This window comes from Podarcis liolepis, assembly GCF_965112155.1.
Source record: "Podarcis liolepis genome assembly, chromosome: 3".
In the NCBI taxonomy this organism is placed as follows: Eukaryota; Metazoa; Chordata; class Lepidosauria; order Squamata; family Lacertidae; genus Podarcis; species Podarcis liolepis.
In genome coordinates this window covers 78349949-78366810 of record NC_139557.1, presented here as the reverse complement: position 1 = coordinate 78366810, position 16862 = coordinate 78349949, and the positions used below count along the sequence as shown (strand labels likewise).

The following is a 16862-nucleotide window of genomic DNA, read 5'->3' as shown; positions in this document are numbered from 1 at the left end:
GGCCACACAGCGACGTTAAATCTCTTAGCAGACAGCACCAGTCAAATATGGATCTGGACTGTTCATGATGCCATTTTTATTGACAACCTTTAGTACACTGTTGGATAGACAGACAGATAGAACAGAGTTTGTGTAGTAGGCTCCTCAAATGTAATTATATTTACCATTTTGGCCTCAGTTGTGAACAGTCTGTTATTTAAAAAAGAAAGAGAAAGCTTTGATCTTCTGAATGCATCAGAGCACTTTCCCCCCAAAGCAGAAGAAACCGTAACATTTTGAAACTATATGTTTTAATCATTCATTCATCAATCTGTGTTTGAGCTTAGCAGCCCCTGGGGCCAGTATAGTAGATCATTATCTGCTATTTCCTGTTGCTTTAGAGCTGGTCATTGTCCAAGGAAAACTATGCACTTACATTTCTCAGAATTGTTCCAAACTTAAATCTACTCTCCAACATTATTAGCCACTCAAAGTCCAATTTTCTTTTTTCTGTTAGTTAAGATCAACTGTTAGTTTTTAAAGTCTGATTACTTTAAAAATATGTTTTCTTTTGGCAGACCTACAGTTTAACACATCCCCCCCCCCCTTAGTAAACTTTTCTTTTCATAAACTTGGGCAGTTTCATTTTATTTTAAACACCCTCATGCCAGGAAGCCCTAAGACTGTGTTACGATTCTATGGTTCTACCTTGAGAGGCATTAGGAGAGCCAAGGAAGGCTAGCGGATAAAGAAGCCTGGTAATAAAAACCCGTTTTCTGGTAGCAGCAACTTCATACACAGGGAGAGGAGTGCAATCTTTTGTGGCTGGATCTCCCAAGGCAGCACAGGACAAACACAGAGCTTTGCATACAACATTTGTAAGCAGTTTTTGTGGAATTTTCTTGCTAAATTTTGACTTAACATGAGACTAGAGTAGTGCAGAAAAATGAAATGAAATATAGCTGTTTTTATAAAATGGAGATGCCTGGAAGGTGGGCTTTATCCTGGGAAAGGGCACTGAGTGTTAACAGTTTCAGCTAAATAATGACAGGTGGAGGACGAAGCATTCCAAAACTGTTTCGTTGGCATTTTTATTATTTTTATACTTCCGTACTGCAAGAATGTTTCGGGAAGCTTTTAATGTTTGATGTATTATAGTATTTTAATATTATTTTGGAAGCCGCCCAGAGTGGCTGGGGAAGCCCAGCCAGATGGGTGGGATATAAATAAATTATTATTATTATTATTATTATTATTATTATTATTATTATTATGGCTGTTCCCATCATCCTTGGAGCATCTCACTCCCGTCACCTCAAGGTTTTCGCAAGATGACACCATGAGAGCTTTAAGCCCCTAGTATTTATCCTGCCACTGTTGCTGAGCTCCAACTTCTTTGCTCCATTTTCCACTGTCTGGTCTGCTTTCCTGTCACCATCTTTGCACATTACAAAATGTCAGAATGCCTTGACTCAGGACAGAGCAGCGCTTGGTGTGGTCATTGCATAATGGCGTTACTGTAAGCTGCATCTTTTTTGCAAGCAATCATCATACAGAAAAAAATGAAAGCAGGATCACAGTAGATTTTGGTTTTAGCAAGATTCCTATCCAAGCTCACCAAATGTAGAATTTCTCCTAAATTTCAAATCTATAAAACGTTTAGATTCTTAAAACTATTAGATATCTGTCATATATACATCAATGGATTTGGCATCCATGAGCTATTTTTATGCAATTTTCCCCTGCCCTCAGTGGACAGTTTTCCGCTAGTTACAAAGAACTTTGGAACAGAACACTACTACTTTTCTGTATTAACAGAGCAATCTGAAAATATATATTTTTTTAAATTATAAAATTATTTTCAGCTTGAAAACTGTGACCCATTGTTTTAGGAAAGCAAGCTTAATCAAAGGAAACCACACAATAAGTGCCTTATTGGCTGGTCTCCATACTCTAAATTAGCATCCATTTGCTTTTACAAATTTAGGATGGCCATTCATGATATATTGTGAGACATTTTTTCCCACTGCTTTGACCTATTGATAGAATCAATATTTTATGGGGTATTTAAGGATGAGGGTGGGGATATAATGTTTCCCATCTGTACTTGCTCTACTTTACTTTATAAGAAAGGTGCTTTGTCTTCATATTATTTATATGACTCTTTCTAAACTTACAGCATAAAAATAAAGGTAGCATACAATAAAATAAAACATCATAAAATCATAAGATGCAGAATAAGTTACCAACAAATTGCAGAACAGATTACCAAGCACAGAACAAATTACAATCACATTAAATGTCTATAAATGCTTGAGGAAGCAAACTTTTTCAGCAGTTGATGAAATGTAAAAAATTGTCTGTCTGATTTCAGTAGGAAAAGTGAAAACACTGGTCCCACTGAAAGCCATGATCTGCATGGAAACTAAATGTATATGTGAAAGCTGTAAGACAGACAGTCCTTTCCAGATGATAATAGTGATCTGCCTGGTGTGTAAATGGCAATATGGCCCGTAGGTGACCTGGCCTTGGACTGCTTGGGGTTATATACACTAACAGCAATTCTCTGCACTCATCTCAGTAAATGTACTGGCAACCAGATCAGAGCTTTCAGGACCAGTATAAGATTGCAGGGGGTTGGACTAGGTGACCCTTGTTGTTCCTTCCAACCCCACAATTCTATGCTGATACAGAGCTACTCCAGCCAAAAGCCAGTCTGCAGCATTCTGCAATAGCTGCAGTTTCCAAATCAGTATCAAGGGTAAACCCACATAGAGCGCTTTGCAGTAGTTCACTGCAGAGGTTACCAAGGCCTGCACAACTATGGCCAAAGTTATTTCTCTCCAGGAACAGCCATAGCTGCTGCACCTGCCCAAGCTAAACTTTAATTGGGAATTGGCTGAAACTGCATAACATGGGGTGCTGACATGAGGCAGGGCCTTCTGGACAGAGGTGTGGTTGTTTTATTCAGGCCTTTGGCTGGAGGAGGGGAGTTTTACATCCCAACCCCTGGTTGGCTGCTGCATTGCATTTTATTGCCATATTGATGTTATTATTATGTACTGTATTGATTTTGACCATTCTTTCAATTATTCTTAGCCACCCTGGGCTCCTGTTGGAGAAAAGGCAGATGGGTGAGGGTGATAATAATAACTTTGATGGTGGATTTGTTTCCACAAATGAGAACAGTGATTGAGATGTTTTAGATGAATTGCAGTATATTTCAGGATTCTCTTTTCCCTTTTCACCCAGATTTGGAAAGCCCTGAAGGAATAGCACTGGATCATCTTGGGCGCACCATCTTCTGGACAGATTCTCAGCTCGATAGGATAGAGGTAGCAAAGTTAGATGGTAGCCAGCGCCGAGTGCTGTTTGACACTGACCTTGTGAACCCCAGAGCCATCGTAGCAGATCCTATGAGAGGGTAGGTAAACTACCTAGGAACATGCTGACGTTCTTAGAACATACCTGCTGATAGCTCAGTTAATTTCAGTGTCCTTTGTCCGATTCTTTCCACATGCTGCTATTAAAATATTTTAAGGCTAATTTCCTGGAGAGAAATGCTCATTTAAAGTGGTTTACAATCAAAAACAAGAAAAGTTGGAGAAGAAACCAACAAAATTTAGAACTTAAAACTGCAACTCAGTAACTTTCAATTTTTTTTTTAACAGAGCTGCCTTGCACAATTTATTATACTTCTCCCCTCGCCCTTGTTAACAAGGGTTCTTTTTTTCTTGACACCCTACTTGCGTCAGCGGCATGTTTCTGTTTATCTGTATATGCAGAAATCTTTATTGGACAGACTGGAACAGAGAGGCTCCGAAAATCGAATCCTCATACATGGATGGCACAAACAGAAGGATTCTTGTTAAAGAAGATTTGGGGCTACCAAATGGGCTGACATTTGACACTTACTCTTCATTGCTGTGCTGGGTAGATGCAGGTAAAGGCTTATCCATAATGCACTATGAACTATAAATTTATGAACCACTGACTCTCAAATCTTCTTCTAACAGATGCATACAAAAGGAATGTGTCAGGGAACTGACATCAGAGCAGAGTGGAGAGGCGAGGCTCCCAGATTCTGCAGGAGAGGGAACTAGTAAGGGAAGAGAGAGAACGTCCTCTGGGGAAAGAAGTCCAGGTGACACCAGGAAGAAGGGAGAGGCAGAGAGCACTTCGGAGGGGAGGCTCCGAGACTCTTCCAGTGAAGTCAGTGAGGAGGGTGGAGGACCACCACTCGGCACGCCCACTCTGCGCAGAAGGCTTCCGCGCAGAGAGGCGAGGCGAAGGTTGTCCGTTAAGGAATTCTTATGCTGGAGGAAATTTAGGAGATGCCCACTCACGGATTCTGCTAGCAACTGAGCAGCAGCGCAAAGGGCTGCTCAGTCAGGGAAAGACACAACCACCCCTAAGCAGTTTGTAACAGCTGGAGGTTTACACACAAGCAACCCCAATTCCCCTTGACAGAATGCATAATTGCTTCAACTTTCTGTTAGTCACAGACATCAAAATGGTTGTTGACTGATTACTATTTTTTTGCATATTGTCCTTCTGGAGGCCATAGGCATATTGAGTAGGAAGGATGGCAGTAAGAACTTTGTTGGGTTAAGTAAACACTTTGTAGAGCATGTGCTTTGAAAGCACGAGACTCCAGGTTCAATCCTTGGCATGTCCACCTAAGGCTGGGAAATAATCCTATCTGAAGCCCTGGAGAGCGACCTTTTCATAACATAGACAAAACTGAGCTACATGACCAACAATCTGATTCTGTATAAGGAAGTCTTTTTTGTACTGAAGAATGTATGAGGCTACTTTTTGCATCAAGCATGAGGAGGCTGCGATTGAGACAAAAAACCAAGATTTTTATTGTGGACCTTGTGTGACCCATATCAAATACCAGTAAAGTGAAAGAAAGACTATACTTAACCCAAATGATTGCTGGGAAGAGATGTCAACAAATTCTTGGATGGATGAGCTTAGAAGGAACCATAATTCTGAACATACTGGTTTTCTTGCGTCATTGTGCTTTTTCTCTTACAAAAGAACTATTTTTGTCACAGACAAAGACCAAATTGTTTTGTTGTATGCAGGCACCAAAAGGGTTGAATGTATGGATCCCAATCAACTCGGTCGGCGAAAAATCCTCGAAGGAATCCAGTATCCGTTCAGCATTACAAGCTATGGGAAGAATTTGTTTTACACAGACTGGAGAAGGTATGATGGTCTTGTGTGAAAGTTATTCACATGTATTTTATATTCCACACACACATACGCCCACTTTGGCCTCACAGAAGCTGCATTTGTCCTTTTGGCAATCTGTGAGTTTTTTCTCCAGGCGAACAACTAAAGCAGGTTTTCCTAAGGAGGATGCTTTTGTGTTAAGTGTTTATTCTGAACATGGTGAATGGGATTTGGAAGGTAATGTTCCTGCCTTATGGCAGTACTTTCTCTAATGTGTAAAGCAGAAGCTGGTTATTTGAAGCCTTTTTCCTTCCTGCTCAATATGCAGATGTTGAAACTTAATATAAAGCTTCTAAATATTAGCTATGGTATGTGGAGGGTTGAAGATTTAGATCTTTGAGGGTCAGTCTGGGCAAAAACATGTTTGAAAACAAAAGCTGGGAGTGAACACTTCAAAACTTTAGCAAGAGATTGGCTTCAATGCAGCAGAGTGTGTGTGTGTGTGTGTGTGTGTGTGTGGCGGTAGCATCTGTGCAAGTGTTCACCCTAAGGCTGAAAGTCTCCTCCAGGAGCTAGGCATGTGTGGGAGCAGCCCCAGTCAGAATTGTTGGCAATAGCACCCGTCATCTGTGTGCAGGGAGAGAGGGAAGCAGAAGGCTGAACCGAGCCCTACTTTGTACTCTTCAAAACAGATTATTGAACTTTTCACCTTGGGAAAATTCATGCATATAGCACCTATTTGTGTGCAGGTTCTTGCTTGGGATGCTTTCATGTGCACACATCTGTGACTTGATCAGGATAACAGTCCACTTGTTTACCACAGGGTTGAGAATAATCCAGATGATCCTTTAGTTCAGAGGATCTGGTTTCTGCAGTACATCCAGGGACCCATACTCTCCCATATTGTCAAGGGTGTGCTTTTACATTAGGAGACACTGAATATAGCCATGCAAACATAGATTTGGATCTAAATACGTCTTTCATGAATTGAAACTCCTTCTGTGCACAGAATAGAACCCTTGGATTTCAGCTTCTGTATCCTCAAAACTAACATGGTTACAGGGTCCCGTCCCCCCCGTCCCCGTAAATGGAGAATGTCAATCAATGTTGGAACATTATAGAGTGGTACCTCGGGTTAAATACTTAATTCGTTCTGGAGGTCCGTTCTTAACCTGAAACTGTTCTTAACCTGAAGCACCACTTTAGCTAATGGGGCCTCCCGCTGCCGCCATGCGATTTCTGTTCTCATCCTGAAGCAAAGTTCTTAACCCGAGGTACTATTTCTGGGTTAGCGGAGTCTGTAACCTGAAGCGTCTGTAACCCGAGGTACCACTGTACTGTGGTCATATTCCATGAATAGTAGCTGTAGGATCTGGCACATAAATTAACACATTTCGTTCTTCCCCTCATTCCTCCCAGCCTGATACTAAAATACCTTATGCAACTTACTATTCTGTAGCACAGTTCCCAGGAACTTCCTAATGCACAGAGCTCTGGCTAGAAAGTTAAAACTATTGGTAATGGTTGGCCTTTCTGCTCCTATAGTTTTTTTGTTTTATCCCGTTCCCCTTCTCTGGTGCCTTTGTCAGGTGGCTGGCAAAGGTTAGTGCAAGTAAAAAAATCAAATAATAAGAATAGTAATAATAATTTGACAGCAATATTTCAAAAAAACTTTACACTATAAAGCTAAAATGACCTAAAAGCAGAAACAGTTCTCAAAAGTGCCAAGAGAGAGCAGAAGGTTTCCTAAACAGGGGAGGGGGGCAGAGAAAGTAGAAGCTAAGGGCTTTAATACTCTGTATCCGAAGGTCCCCCCTTTTTTTGTTGCTGTGGAGCTTTCACTGTAAAAACTCACTCTTTAGCACTCAGTTGGAGCAAACAGCAATTTGAGTTTTCTGCAGATTTGCTTTAAAGTGTGGGGTTTTTCTGGAGAAAGCTTCCAAGCAACAAAAAAGGTCACCCTGAGATGGAGCTTTAAAGTGCAGACCATATCTGGAAGGAGTGGAGGAAAGGTAAGTGTGGACAAGCCCTAACCCAGGCATAGGCAAACTCGGCCCTCCAGATGTTTTGGGACTACAACTCCCATCCCTAGCTAACAGAACCAGTGGTCAGGGATGATGGGAGTTGTAGTCGCAAAACATCTGGAGGGCCGAGTTTGCCTATGCCTGCCCTAACCCTTCATGGTAACAACAGTTTCTTCCTTGAAGCCTCATCATTTCTTCTCACTATTAAAAAAAGTGTTTCACTTTTTTCTGTTCTTTAGAGATGCTGTGGTAACAGTTGACCGTACCACCTCACAGGAGACTGACAACTTCCAGCCTCATAAACGCACTCGTCTTTATGGAATAACTACAGCCTTGGCTCAGTGTCCGCAAGGTAATTGCAGGATTTTTTTTTCCACTTATAAGTTACTATGGAATCTGGGACATGGGTGGCACTGTGGGTTAAACCACAGAGCCTAGGACTTGCCGATCAGAAGGTCAGCGGTCCGAATCCCCGCGATGGGGTGAGCTCCCATTGCTCGGTCCCTGCTCCTGCCCACCTAGCAGTTCGAAAGCACATAAAAGTGCAAGTAGATAAATAGGTGCCGCTCCAGCGGGAAGCTAAACAGCGTTTCCGTGCGCTGCTCTGGTTCACCAGAAGCGGCTTAGTCATGCTGGCCACATGACCTGAAAACTGTACGCCGGCTCCCTCGGCCAATAAAGCGAGATGAGCGCCGCAACCCCAGTCGGTCACGACTGAACCTAGTGGTCAGGGGTCCCTTTACCTTTACCTTATGGAATCTGAATATAATACTCCAATAAAATATTAAGCTGATCAAGCATATATTCAACAATAGATCAAGGGATTGCTTTTGCCTTTCCCCCTTTCTTTTAATTGAATAATTTAGAAAAGCTTAATATTAGCAGAGCTCTATTTGTTTCCTTGACACTTGAATTTGCAGCAGAGGAGAGTGAAATATCCCTTGTACTAAGGTGCTTTTCCTGATGTACAAAAACATTTTAATTGTTGTTGACTGTATTAGTTAGGCTTTGTTTTGTAATTGGATCTTGAGAAACACTGCGACTGTCTCCAGTTGCCCATCTTGTCATTTCGCTTGTTTAACTAAGATGTTAGAATTTTTTTCAGATCCATGTGCAAAGCTTTCAGTTAAACAAACAAACAGTTGCATGTCCCAAATGTGCTCTGTGGAGCTGAAAAACATTGCAGAGATGGTATTTTTGTTCAAAGGAAAACTCCTGGCTTTGTTAGGTTCACAAGCATATTGTGTTCAAGAGCGGAGTCCTAGCTGCTTAGTTTATTGTTTCTGGACAAGCAGAATTGGTTAGTGCTTGAAGTTAGGTTTCAAGCTTTGTGCCAAGTGTAGAATTTTAAGATGCAAAGTGGAACTGACACCTTTCTAAGAAAATGCAGCCTGTGCATAACATCACAGGATCATCAAAGGGCTAATCTCTAGCTGTGGGCATACTTCATGGGAGTGCATCATAAGCATTTTATTATTTTCTCTTTTTTTTTTTTTGAGGGGGGGGGATACTTAAGTGTTTTGCACAAACAATTTTGTCTGTTTTCACTGCCCTTGATATTTCTGTCCCTTCTGCTACTTTGATGATTTCCTTTCTTCCTGGGCTACACTTCTGAGATTTATTATCCAAGAGCAGTTGTTGTGTAATCAGTTGTTTGTTTGTTTTTTTGCAAACCAACTTGAAATTGTTGCTGAAAGGCAGTATATAAGTGTTTTAAACAAACATTAAGCAAATTCAGCTCTGTTACAGTGATGCCACTTCACTGCTAACATCCTTATGGCCCCTATTCCCCAAGTTTGCTGAGAAGAATTCTTGGACACTGTAAAAGTTGAGAGATCCCCACTGTCTGTGAGGAAGAGTCCAAGGTATACATGTTTTCTAATCCCGCTTTAGTGAAAAGTCTGACCTGTACCTTCATTGTCCTCCTTTTTGGCATATTTCTCATGTTTAAAGGATGTTTAAAGGATGTTCAGCACTGATACTAATCAGCAGCCAATGAACTGAAACAGAAAAATAGAGCTGTATCATCTTTAAAACAATGGGCTAGTTTGCATGTTATGCTAAACCATAGTTTAGTATTGTATGCATGAACTATGCCAAATTTGGGTTTCTGTGTGGCCCTGTCCCTCTCTTTGCAAACCTGAGGAGGGAATCAGAATTCTGCTCTCTTTCTGAGCACAATTCAAAGTGTTGGTCCTGACCTTTAAAGCCCTAAACAGCCTCTGCACAGCCTCAGGTATACTGTCAACAGTATACCCGAAGGCGTGTCTCCACCCCCGTCATTCAGCCCAGACACTGAGGTCCAGCTCCGAGGGCCTTCTGGCGGTTCCCTCACTGCGAGAAGTGAAGCTACAGGGAACCAGACAGAGGGCCTTCTTGGTAGTGGTTCTCGCCCTGTGGAACGCCCTTCCATCAAATGTCAAGGAAATAAACAACTATAGGACTTTTAGAAGAGATCTGAAGGCAGCCCTGTTTAGGGCAGCTTTTAATATTTGATATTTTATCACTTTGTTGTTGTTGTTGTTATCCAACTTTAGGATTTCTGATTACTTCAAACTCTTTGAAAAAAAATCCAAAATCCAAAAAAAATAGTATTTGAGCCTGGTTTTTTCTCTGGCATACACCAAGGCAATGGTGGGGTGGGTGGGTAGAAGCATACAGTCCAGGCGTTTCGTAGTTTGTGGATATTAACTAGCTCATAGCTGAGGGTAATCAAACCAGGTCAGTGTTTGCTTTCCTCTAATGCTATTTTCTTCCGCTGTGTTTTCATTCCTTTGCTATAGGACATAACTATTGTTCGGTGAACAATGGCGGTTGTACTCATTTATGCCTGGCTACTCCCGGGGGTCGTTCTTGCCGGTGTCCAGACAATACCATTGGAGTGGATTGCATAGAAAGAAACTGAGAGATGCAGCCTGAAATGCACCGAGGCAGCTGCCACCTTTTGGAAATATGCTTTCAACAACTAGTTAAAAGGCCAGTTACATTCAAGTAAAGATCCTAAAGATACGATCTCCATGCTGCCTGCAACTAGAAACTACAAAGCACGCATGTTATAACAACAGTGGCTACATTATGGAATGCTGGCATATCTTTGCAACCTTCCCCCCCCCCCTTTTTAAGACAAGCCTAGTGATCAGCACTTGTTAGGTAGAATCTCTTAGTCACATTGTTGTAAAGCTGTAGTATGGGCTGTTCAAAAGCACAAGAGGTCAGGATCTCAAACACCCATGATCACTTGGCATGCAAGAGTATTCTGACCATATACAGTGGTGCCTCGCAAGACGAAATTAATTCGTTCCGCAAGTTTTTTCTTCTTGCGAGTTTATCGTCTTGCGAAGCACGGTTTCCCATAGGAATGCATTGAAAATCAATCAATGCGTTCCTATGGAGACCGTCCGGGGACAGAGGGGAAGCGCCGCGCGCCTTCCCCTCTGTCCCCGGACCTGTTTTAAAGCAAGGGAAGGGGCAGCGGGGAGAATCGCTTCTCCCCGTTGCCGCCCCTTGGTTCAAAAGGGGTCCGAGGAGAGAGGGGAAGGCGCGCGCGCCTTCCCCTCTGTCCCCGGAGATTGCGGGGCTGGCAATGGGGAGAAGCGATCTTTTCCCCGCCGCCCCTTGCTTCAAAAGAGGTCCGGGGACAGCGGGGCAAGCTTCATTTTGCGAAGCAAGCCCATAGGGAAATGCGTCTTGCGAAGCGGCTAACAAAACGAAAAACTCCTTCATCTAGCGAGTTTTTCGTCTTCCGAGGCGTTCGTCTTGCGGGGCACCACTGTATCTACAAATTAGCTTTCAATAGGTTGCCCTTAGTGCATCTGACTTGTAAGCACCTAAATATTGGGGCAGAAAAGCCCAGCAATGAGTAGGTTGAAGTGGTTGAAATAAGGGAGATATTTGCAATAAGAACCAACAACTTAAGTGAAGGGGATCCCATATTAAGTAGGCTCTTATTCCTCCTCCCCTACTGATTTTAAGCGCTGTCAATACAGTGTGCGGGATTCACCTAATGCCTCCCCATCAGTGGAAGCCCTTCACAAGGGCTTCCGCATGTGCAACAGGGGTCCACCCTGCTTCGTCTGTGAACACTACACATGTCCCTGAAATAGGCTTTTTGAGGGATTTGGGAGAACCCCCATAACAACACCCTGAGGGTGGGAAGGGTGGGTTGTACAGATGAAACGCTTGCTATGCAACATTGAATTCCACCCAGTATTATCATTATGGTTCACAAAATACAAACAAAGCAATTTAGTACTAGAAATTGTTTGCTAGTCTGTCTCGATATCACTTTGGTGGTTATTCAGCTTTTCACTGTATATGTGACTTATTGACCACTTATACTGGCCATGTTCCTCTGATTTCAAGAGGACAGCATTAGGGTAAAATGCCACTGAATGCCTCTGCCCATTTTGAATGGGCTTCTACAAAACAGCATGAATTTAAACTAAGGAATGTGATGTTTCAGATAGATCCTGTCAAATATTTTTCATTTGCTTTTTAAAAAAAATCCATTTCTTTTTGACACTTCCTTATTTCGTAAGTCTGATAGTTGTCCATTTCTAAATGTTTTTGTTGTAGTTTCAGATGTACCTTACTTTAACACATGCCATGAACAATGAGGGCGGTGAAACAATCAGATAGCCAAAATATTGTCAGTAACATTGACTTTCCTGGCTATACAGGAAAAAAAATAGGGCCAAGGTACATGTTTGTTGCTTGCAAGCAAAATCATTAGCAATGGAATTTGCAAAGCAGGGTGTAGGCTAAAGGCTGATAAGCATTTCCTAATTCTTCTGCTAAGGCATTTTTCAGAAGCCTTGTTTTTGCTGGTAAAGACATCCGCAGTACATCCAACAAACAAAATGCATAGTGATCACAACTTCTAAATATCTATCTTTAGAATGCCGCAATTCAATTTTTAAAAAGAATTTTTAGATCCCAGGCGACTTTACTTGCCAGGCTACACCATTGTTAAAGCAGAGCTAATTTTGAGCCTTCAGCTCTCTGACAACTTTCTTCATTTTATATTTATCATTAAAATATCAAATGCTACATTAATTTTTTAATTTTTTTGTATAACTCTTATATATATCTATAATGTGTTTAATTCTAACCTCTATTAGACATGTCTGCAAACTGTAAATACCAAAAAATTGAGCTCAACCAAACCAAAGGTGCTGTTAATAACTTTTCTTCCAGTTATTTCATTTTCAGGTGACAACGGAAAAAGTTTACATGCTGTACAGCTAAGCACATCACTGCCAATAAAAAAGTATGTGGTTTTTTTGTAAAAAAGAAAAAAAGTTTTTATCCTTGCAGTATAACACAGTGCTTTAATATTTTTATATAAAAAGTTTTTAGACATACTTTGCCACCCTATCTGTATCTGTGTTTGCATGCAGATTTGCTTTCTGACTTAATAATACTTTTATTACACAGCCTACACAAGGAAGTTCCATACATTACTACCAATCCAGCAAATTATTTATATGCAGAGCTCCTGATAAAGTCCATGAGCTGCTCACTGAGCATGCAGAATCTATTCGCATAAAATATTTGTCTGTGTATGTAAGCAGAAGAACTATTTGCAGCAGTCTCTGGGTCTGTTCAGGGATGCGGGTGGTGCTGTAGTCTAAACCACTGAGCCTCTTGGGCTTGCCAATCAGAAGGTTGGTGGTTTGAATCCCTGCGACGGGGTGAGCTCCCATTGCTCAGTCGCAGCTCCTGTCAACCTAGCAGTTCGAAAGCATGCCAGTGCAAGTAGATAAATAGGTACCACTCCGGCAGGAAGGTAAATGGCGTTTCCATGCGCTGCTCTGGTTTCGGTGTTCCATTGCGCCAGAAGCGCAGAAGTTTAGTCATGCTGGCCACATGACCCAGAAAGCTGTCTATGGACAAACGCCTCAGCCTGTAAAGCGAGATGAGCGCCACAACCCCAGAGTCTTCTGCAACTGGACTTAATTGTCAGGGGCCCTTTCCTTTTTTTTAACCTGGGTCTGTTCAAGGTAATGTACATGCTATGTCAAAGAGAATTCTGTATCACCCTAGTTCTGCAGTGGACTATAAAATTATGGAGCCCCCTATAGAAACAAAGTTGTTGAGATCCATGTGCCAGTCCTGACAAAAGCTTTCCCCTATTAGATGACAGCTGAGAGAGAGATTTATAAGAGAGGGAGGGAGCAGAAAATGTGATGCTGTCGTGAAGGCACAATAGGTGGTTACAAAAGTTGTTTACCTAGTATAGTGTCTTTTTAAAGCGCATCCAGGAAGAGGAAATTCCTGTGCCATTTGTGGACTATGCAGACCTTCATACATGATTGTGCTCTGTACAGTCTTGAGGCCCCTTTGTCTGCTGCCCCTTGGGTGTAAATCCATTAGGTAAGGTCACTACCGTCTAATGGTGATCGCAACACTTACCCATTTTTATAAGCCTGTGGAAGGTAGAGTACACTTGACTTGCAGTGTAGTTTGCAAAGACTAGTTGCTTGTATTAAGCCTCATGAGATAAGAGGTCATAGACCTCAATCACTAATGTGACAGAGAAGGCTAGTTCATTACTACCATGTCTTAGGGGATCATTCTAAGTGAGGAGTGACTTGTGCCTGATGGCTTACGTTACTGTAGTAGTGTAGAAACAATTTCTACTAGAAACATTCAATAGCAATATCTAAGAAGGAACTATGAGAGTTGATCAAATGACATGCCATTGGTGCTAGACCCCAGGATAGGTACAGTGCTGGAACTGTGACATTTGGGTAATTCATGTACTGTTTTATAGGCTTATAGAAATGACACAGGACAGGATCGTGGTGTTGTAACACTTTCATCCTTTGACGATGTATGAATTAGGCCCAAGAGCTTTAGACTGGTGTTCAGGACAGCTCACAATTTTACACTTCTAAATCCCAGCAATCTAGGGCTTGAACATCTTCTGAAAAGCCTCCTTCCAGGCAAGTTCCTCCTTGTTTACACAGATCTGCAAGATAGATGTTGTTCCATGGCCTGCCCTTAACAGCTGTGAAGAATACGAGGTCATGGGTGTGTACCTTTCCTGCACAAGCATCAATATCTGTGCTTACAATATCAGCTGTTGTTTCCAAAACTAATCAAAGCATAGCTGTTCAGGGAAGTGAAGGTATTTAGATTTGAGCTTTTGCCATTTGCTGTTGTCTATGAGAATATTCTTCTGCCTGTATTTCATGTGTATTTACATTTTTTTTTAAAAAAACCCACAACATTTCTTGCCATTTTTTATACTTTGTTTTTAGTATGTTGCATGGTGCTTCGTCTGTCACATAGGCAACTGAGAGTGCAGCATAGAACTGTATGAATAAATAAATGCTGGTACTTGTGCAGCCTGCTACAGGCAACTATGACATTGCAAATGCTTAGCACCAAAGCCTCCTCAAATCCCACAAGCAAAACAAATGATAGCCTGCAGTAAGATCCATGTTGATATTTGGTATGCCTCGGATTTCAGAATGATTGAAAATTACCCCCAGAAGAAACGGAATAATCTAAATTGCTGTGAAACTGTTTGGACTGGCACTCTCCCATGCACTGGGGAAATACTAAGCAATAAATGTTAACGGTGCTGTATTAGGTTTTTCGGCTTGTGATTTATTATCTTCGTGGAATGCATTCCTTGGATACTGCTGCCACATCAAGGGAGCCTGGAAAGTCACAACATCCTCTAGGGGAGTATTCCAAGTTGGAAAGCTGCTTGTTCGACATTTCTCTGATTACACAATTTTGTTACAATACATTGAATGTTAACTCAGTGGAATATAATTAAGAATGACAGGAGATTATTAGAGGATAAGAGGATAAATGGCCCCTCAATGACAGTGTCACACTTCATCAATTTGATCTGGGGTTCGACATGACCTAATTCTGAGTGCAGCACTTCATGGTATATTTCTCTGGCCTAGATCTTGTAGCAGTAGAGAAACATGTCAAATGTTTAAAGAGGAGCTTGCTAAATTCCAGGCTTATAATGCAGTAATGATGACATTGCCTCTTTATATGGGTATACCCATTTGAACTAATACTTTACTGTTCCCAATCAAATAACTCAGGCCGTGCCAAAGCAACAACATCTAAAGCCAGTTTTAAGCAAGGCTGTCCGTTGTGGGCTGGCTTTCTCAATGGATTCTGTGAGTTCTGGTTTGCTAGGATTTTAGGAGTTCATGTGTTTTAGAGTGGGTTTGGTGGCGATTATTAGTTTCTTAAGAATTTCAGTTCTGAACTGTTAAGGTAGCTTATTTGTGTAAAGTAGCATGCCTTCTCGTACAGTAATTAAACTGCAATACTATGCTAGAGATGGGGTACTGGTGGCAGTCCAGCTGCTGTTAGACTAAAACTCCCAGCATTCTCCACCAGAGGGCAGGGGCAGCTGGGTACACTTGACCTGGGCCTTGGGGGGCAGGGCTGTGCTGGCCAGGGGGCCATCCAATAATGGGGGGTTTAATGGGCAAAATAATCATGGGCGAAATGATTGCACTGCAAGGTTTTGATAGTAAAATCTGGACTTGTGTTACTGTGTGCTAGCATGTAGCATCAAAGCAGATGAGGCATCGGCACTTCTCATGGACAAAACTCCCACCCCGGGCCTCAGACCATCTGTGCATGGGCCTGTTCCCCATCATTGGCCATGCTAGATGAGGCTGGTGGGAGCTGGAGTCTAATAACACCTGACACATCCCCCTCCCCAGCTTGCCCAGTTCCCCATCCCTGTTCTACACAGTTACCTGGAAGTAAGCCCCATTGGACCCATCTGAGTAGACATGCAGGCTTGTACTTTAACTTGATCACTCTTATGTCTATGACTCCAGTGCAAGGCCAAAAGGTTTTGGGGTGAACTTTGATATTCAGATCATTTAGTTTCTGCAAGCTGATATTCATATGAAATAGAAAAATCATTTAAGTACAATTTAAGCAAAAATTCAGCCAGAATTTGCTTTATTGCTTTGTGTTACAATTTTCCGTCTGAGTCCTTTCCAACTTGAATGCTAGAGGCTGGTAGCAATGCATTAGAAATAGATTTAAAATAAGCTGTAACCCATTAAAGCCAATTAAATATCTACCACACTTCTACTTTTCTGCTCACTCTCCCTCAAGGGCCCCTCAAGGCTGGTTTTCTCTCCCAGTGGGTGCATTCTGCAGCATGCCATTGATGCAATGATACTGTATTAGTGGTGTGTTTATACTGGAACATTCACCCATTCATTGATTCTGTGATGCCTCCCCAATGTTGCCACATTATGGCTATCTGGAGAGCAGATACTGGATTTCAGTAGGAAGGCAGGACAGGCAATGATTGGAAACAAAGCAGTATGTCTGCCCCATAAACTTTGTAGGCACAAACAGTACTGAAAGTAGGAATGCATATGTTGTGCTAGTGTTAGGGGTCAAAAGCTCCTCTTCTGCCCCCTGGAATCATACGCCTGGCCATATTGGTTGGGACTGATGGGAGTTTTAATCAAAAATGTCTGGAGGGGTCCAGGCCAGTGAAGGCTGCTTGACTTTATCACCCACACATTTAATTTAGTTACAAGAAAACAAGAAAAAAAATATTCTGAATCCCAGAAGCCAGAATAGCAAAAGAGGGATCACTGTGCAGTGAAAGCAGCGATCCCCTCTTGCTGTTCTGGATTCTGGGATAGCTGCGCAGCCTGC

General features: G+C 41.9%; 1 protein-coding gene across 1 annotated transcript in view; it reads left to right on the top strand.

Moving 5' to 3' along the window:
* Positions 1-10196, top strand: part of NID1 (nidogen 1) — a 54545-nt gene extending 44349 nt beyond the window's left edge. Inside the window, exons 16-20 of the mRNA XM_083496798.1 lie at positions 3232-3403; positions 3765-3922; positions 5073-5196; positions 7427-7539; positions 9971-10196. Coding sequence (XP_083352924.1) covers positions 3232-3403; positions 3765-3922; positions 5073-5196; positions 7427-7539; positions 9971-10092 — 689 coding nt within the window. The 3' untranslated portion in view covers positions 10093-10196. The remainder of the gene's footprint in view (positions 1-3231; positions 3404-3764; positions 3923-5072; positions 5197-7426; positions 7540-9970) is intronic.
* Positions 10197-16862: the final 6666 nt, after the last annotated feature.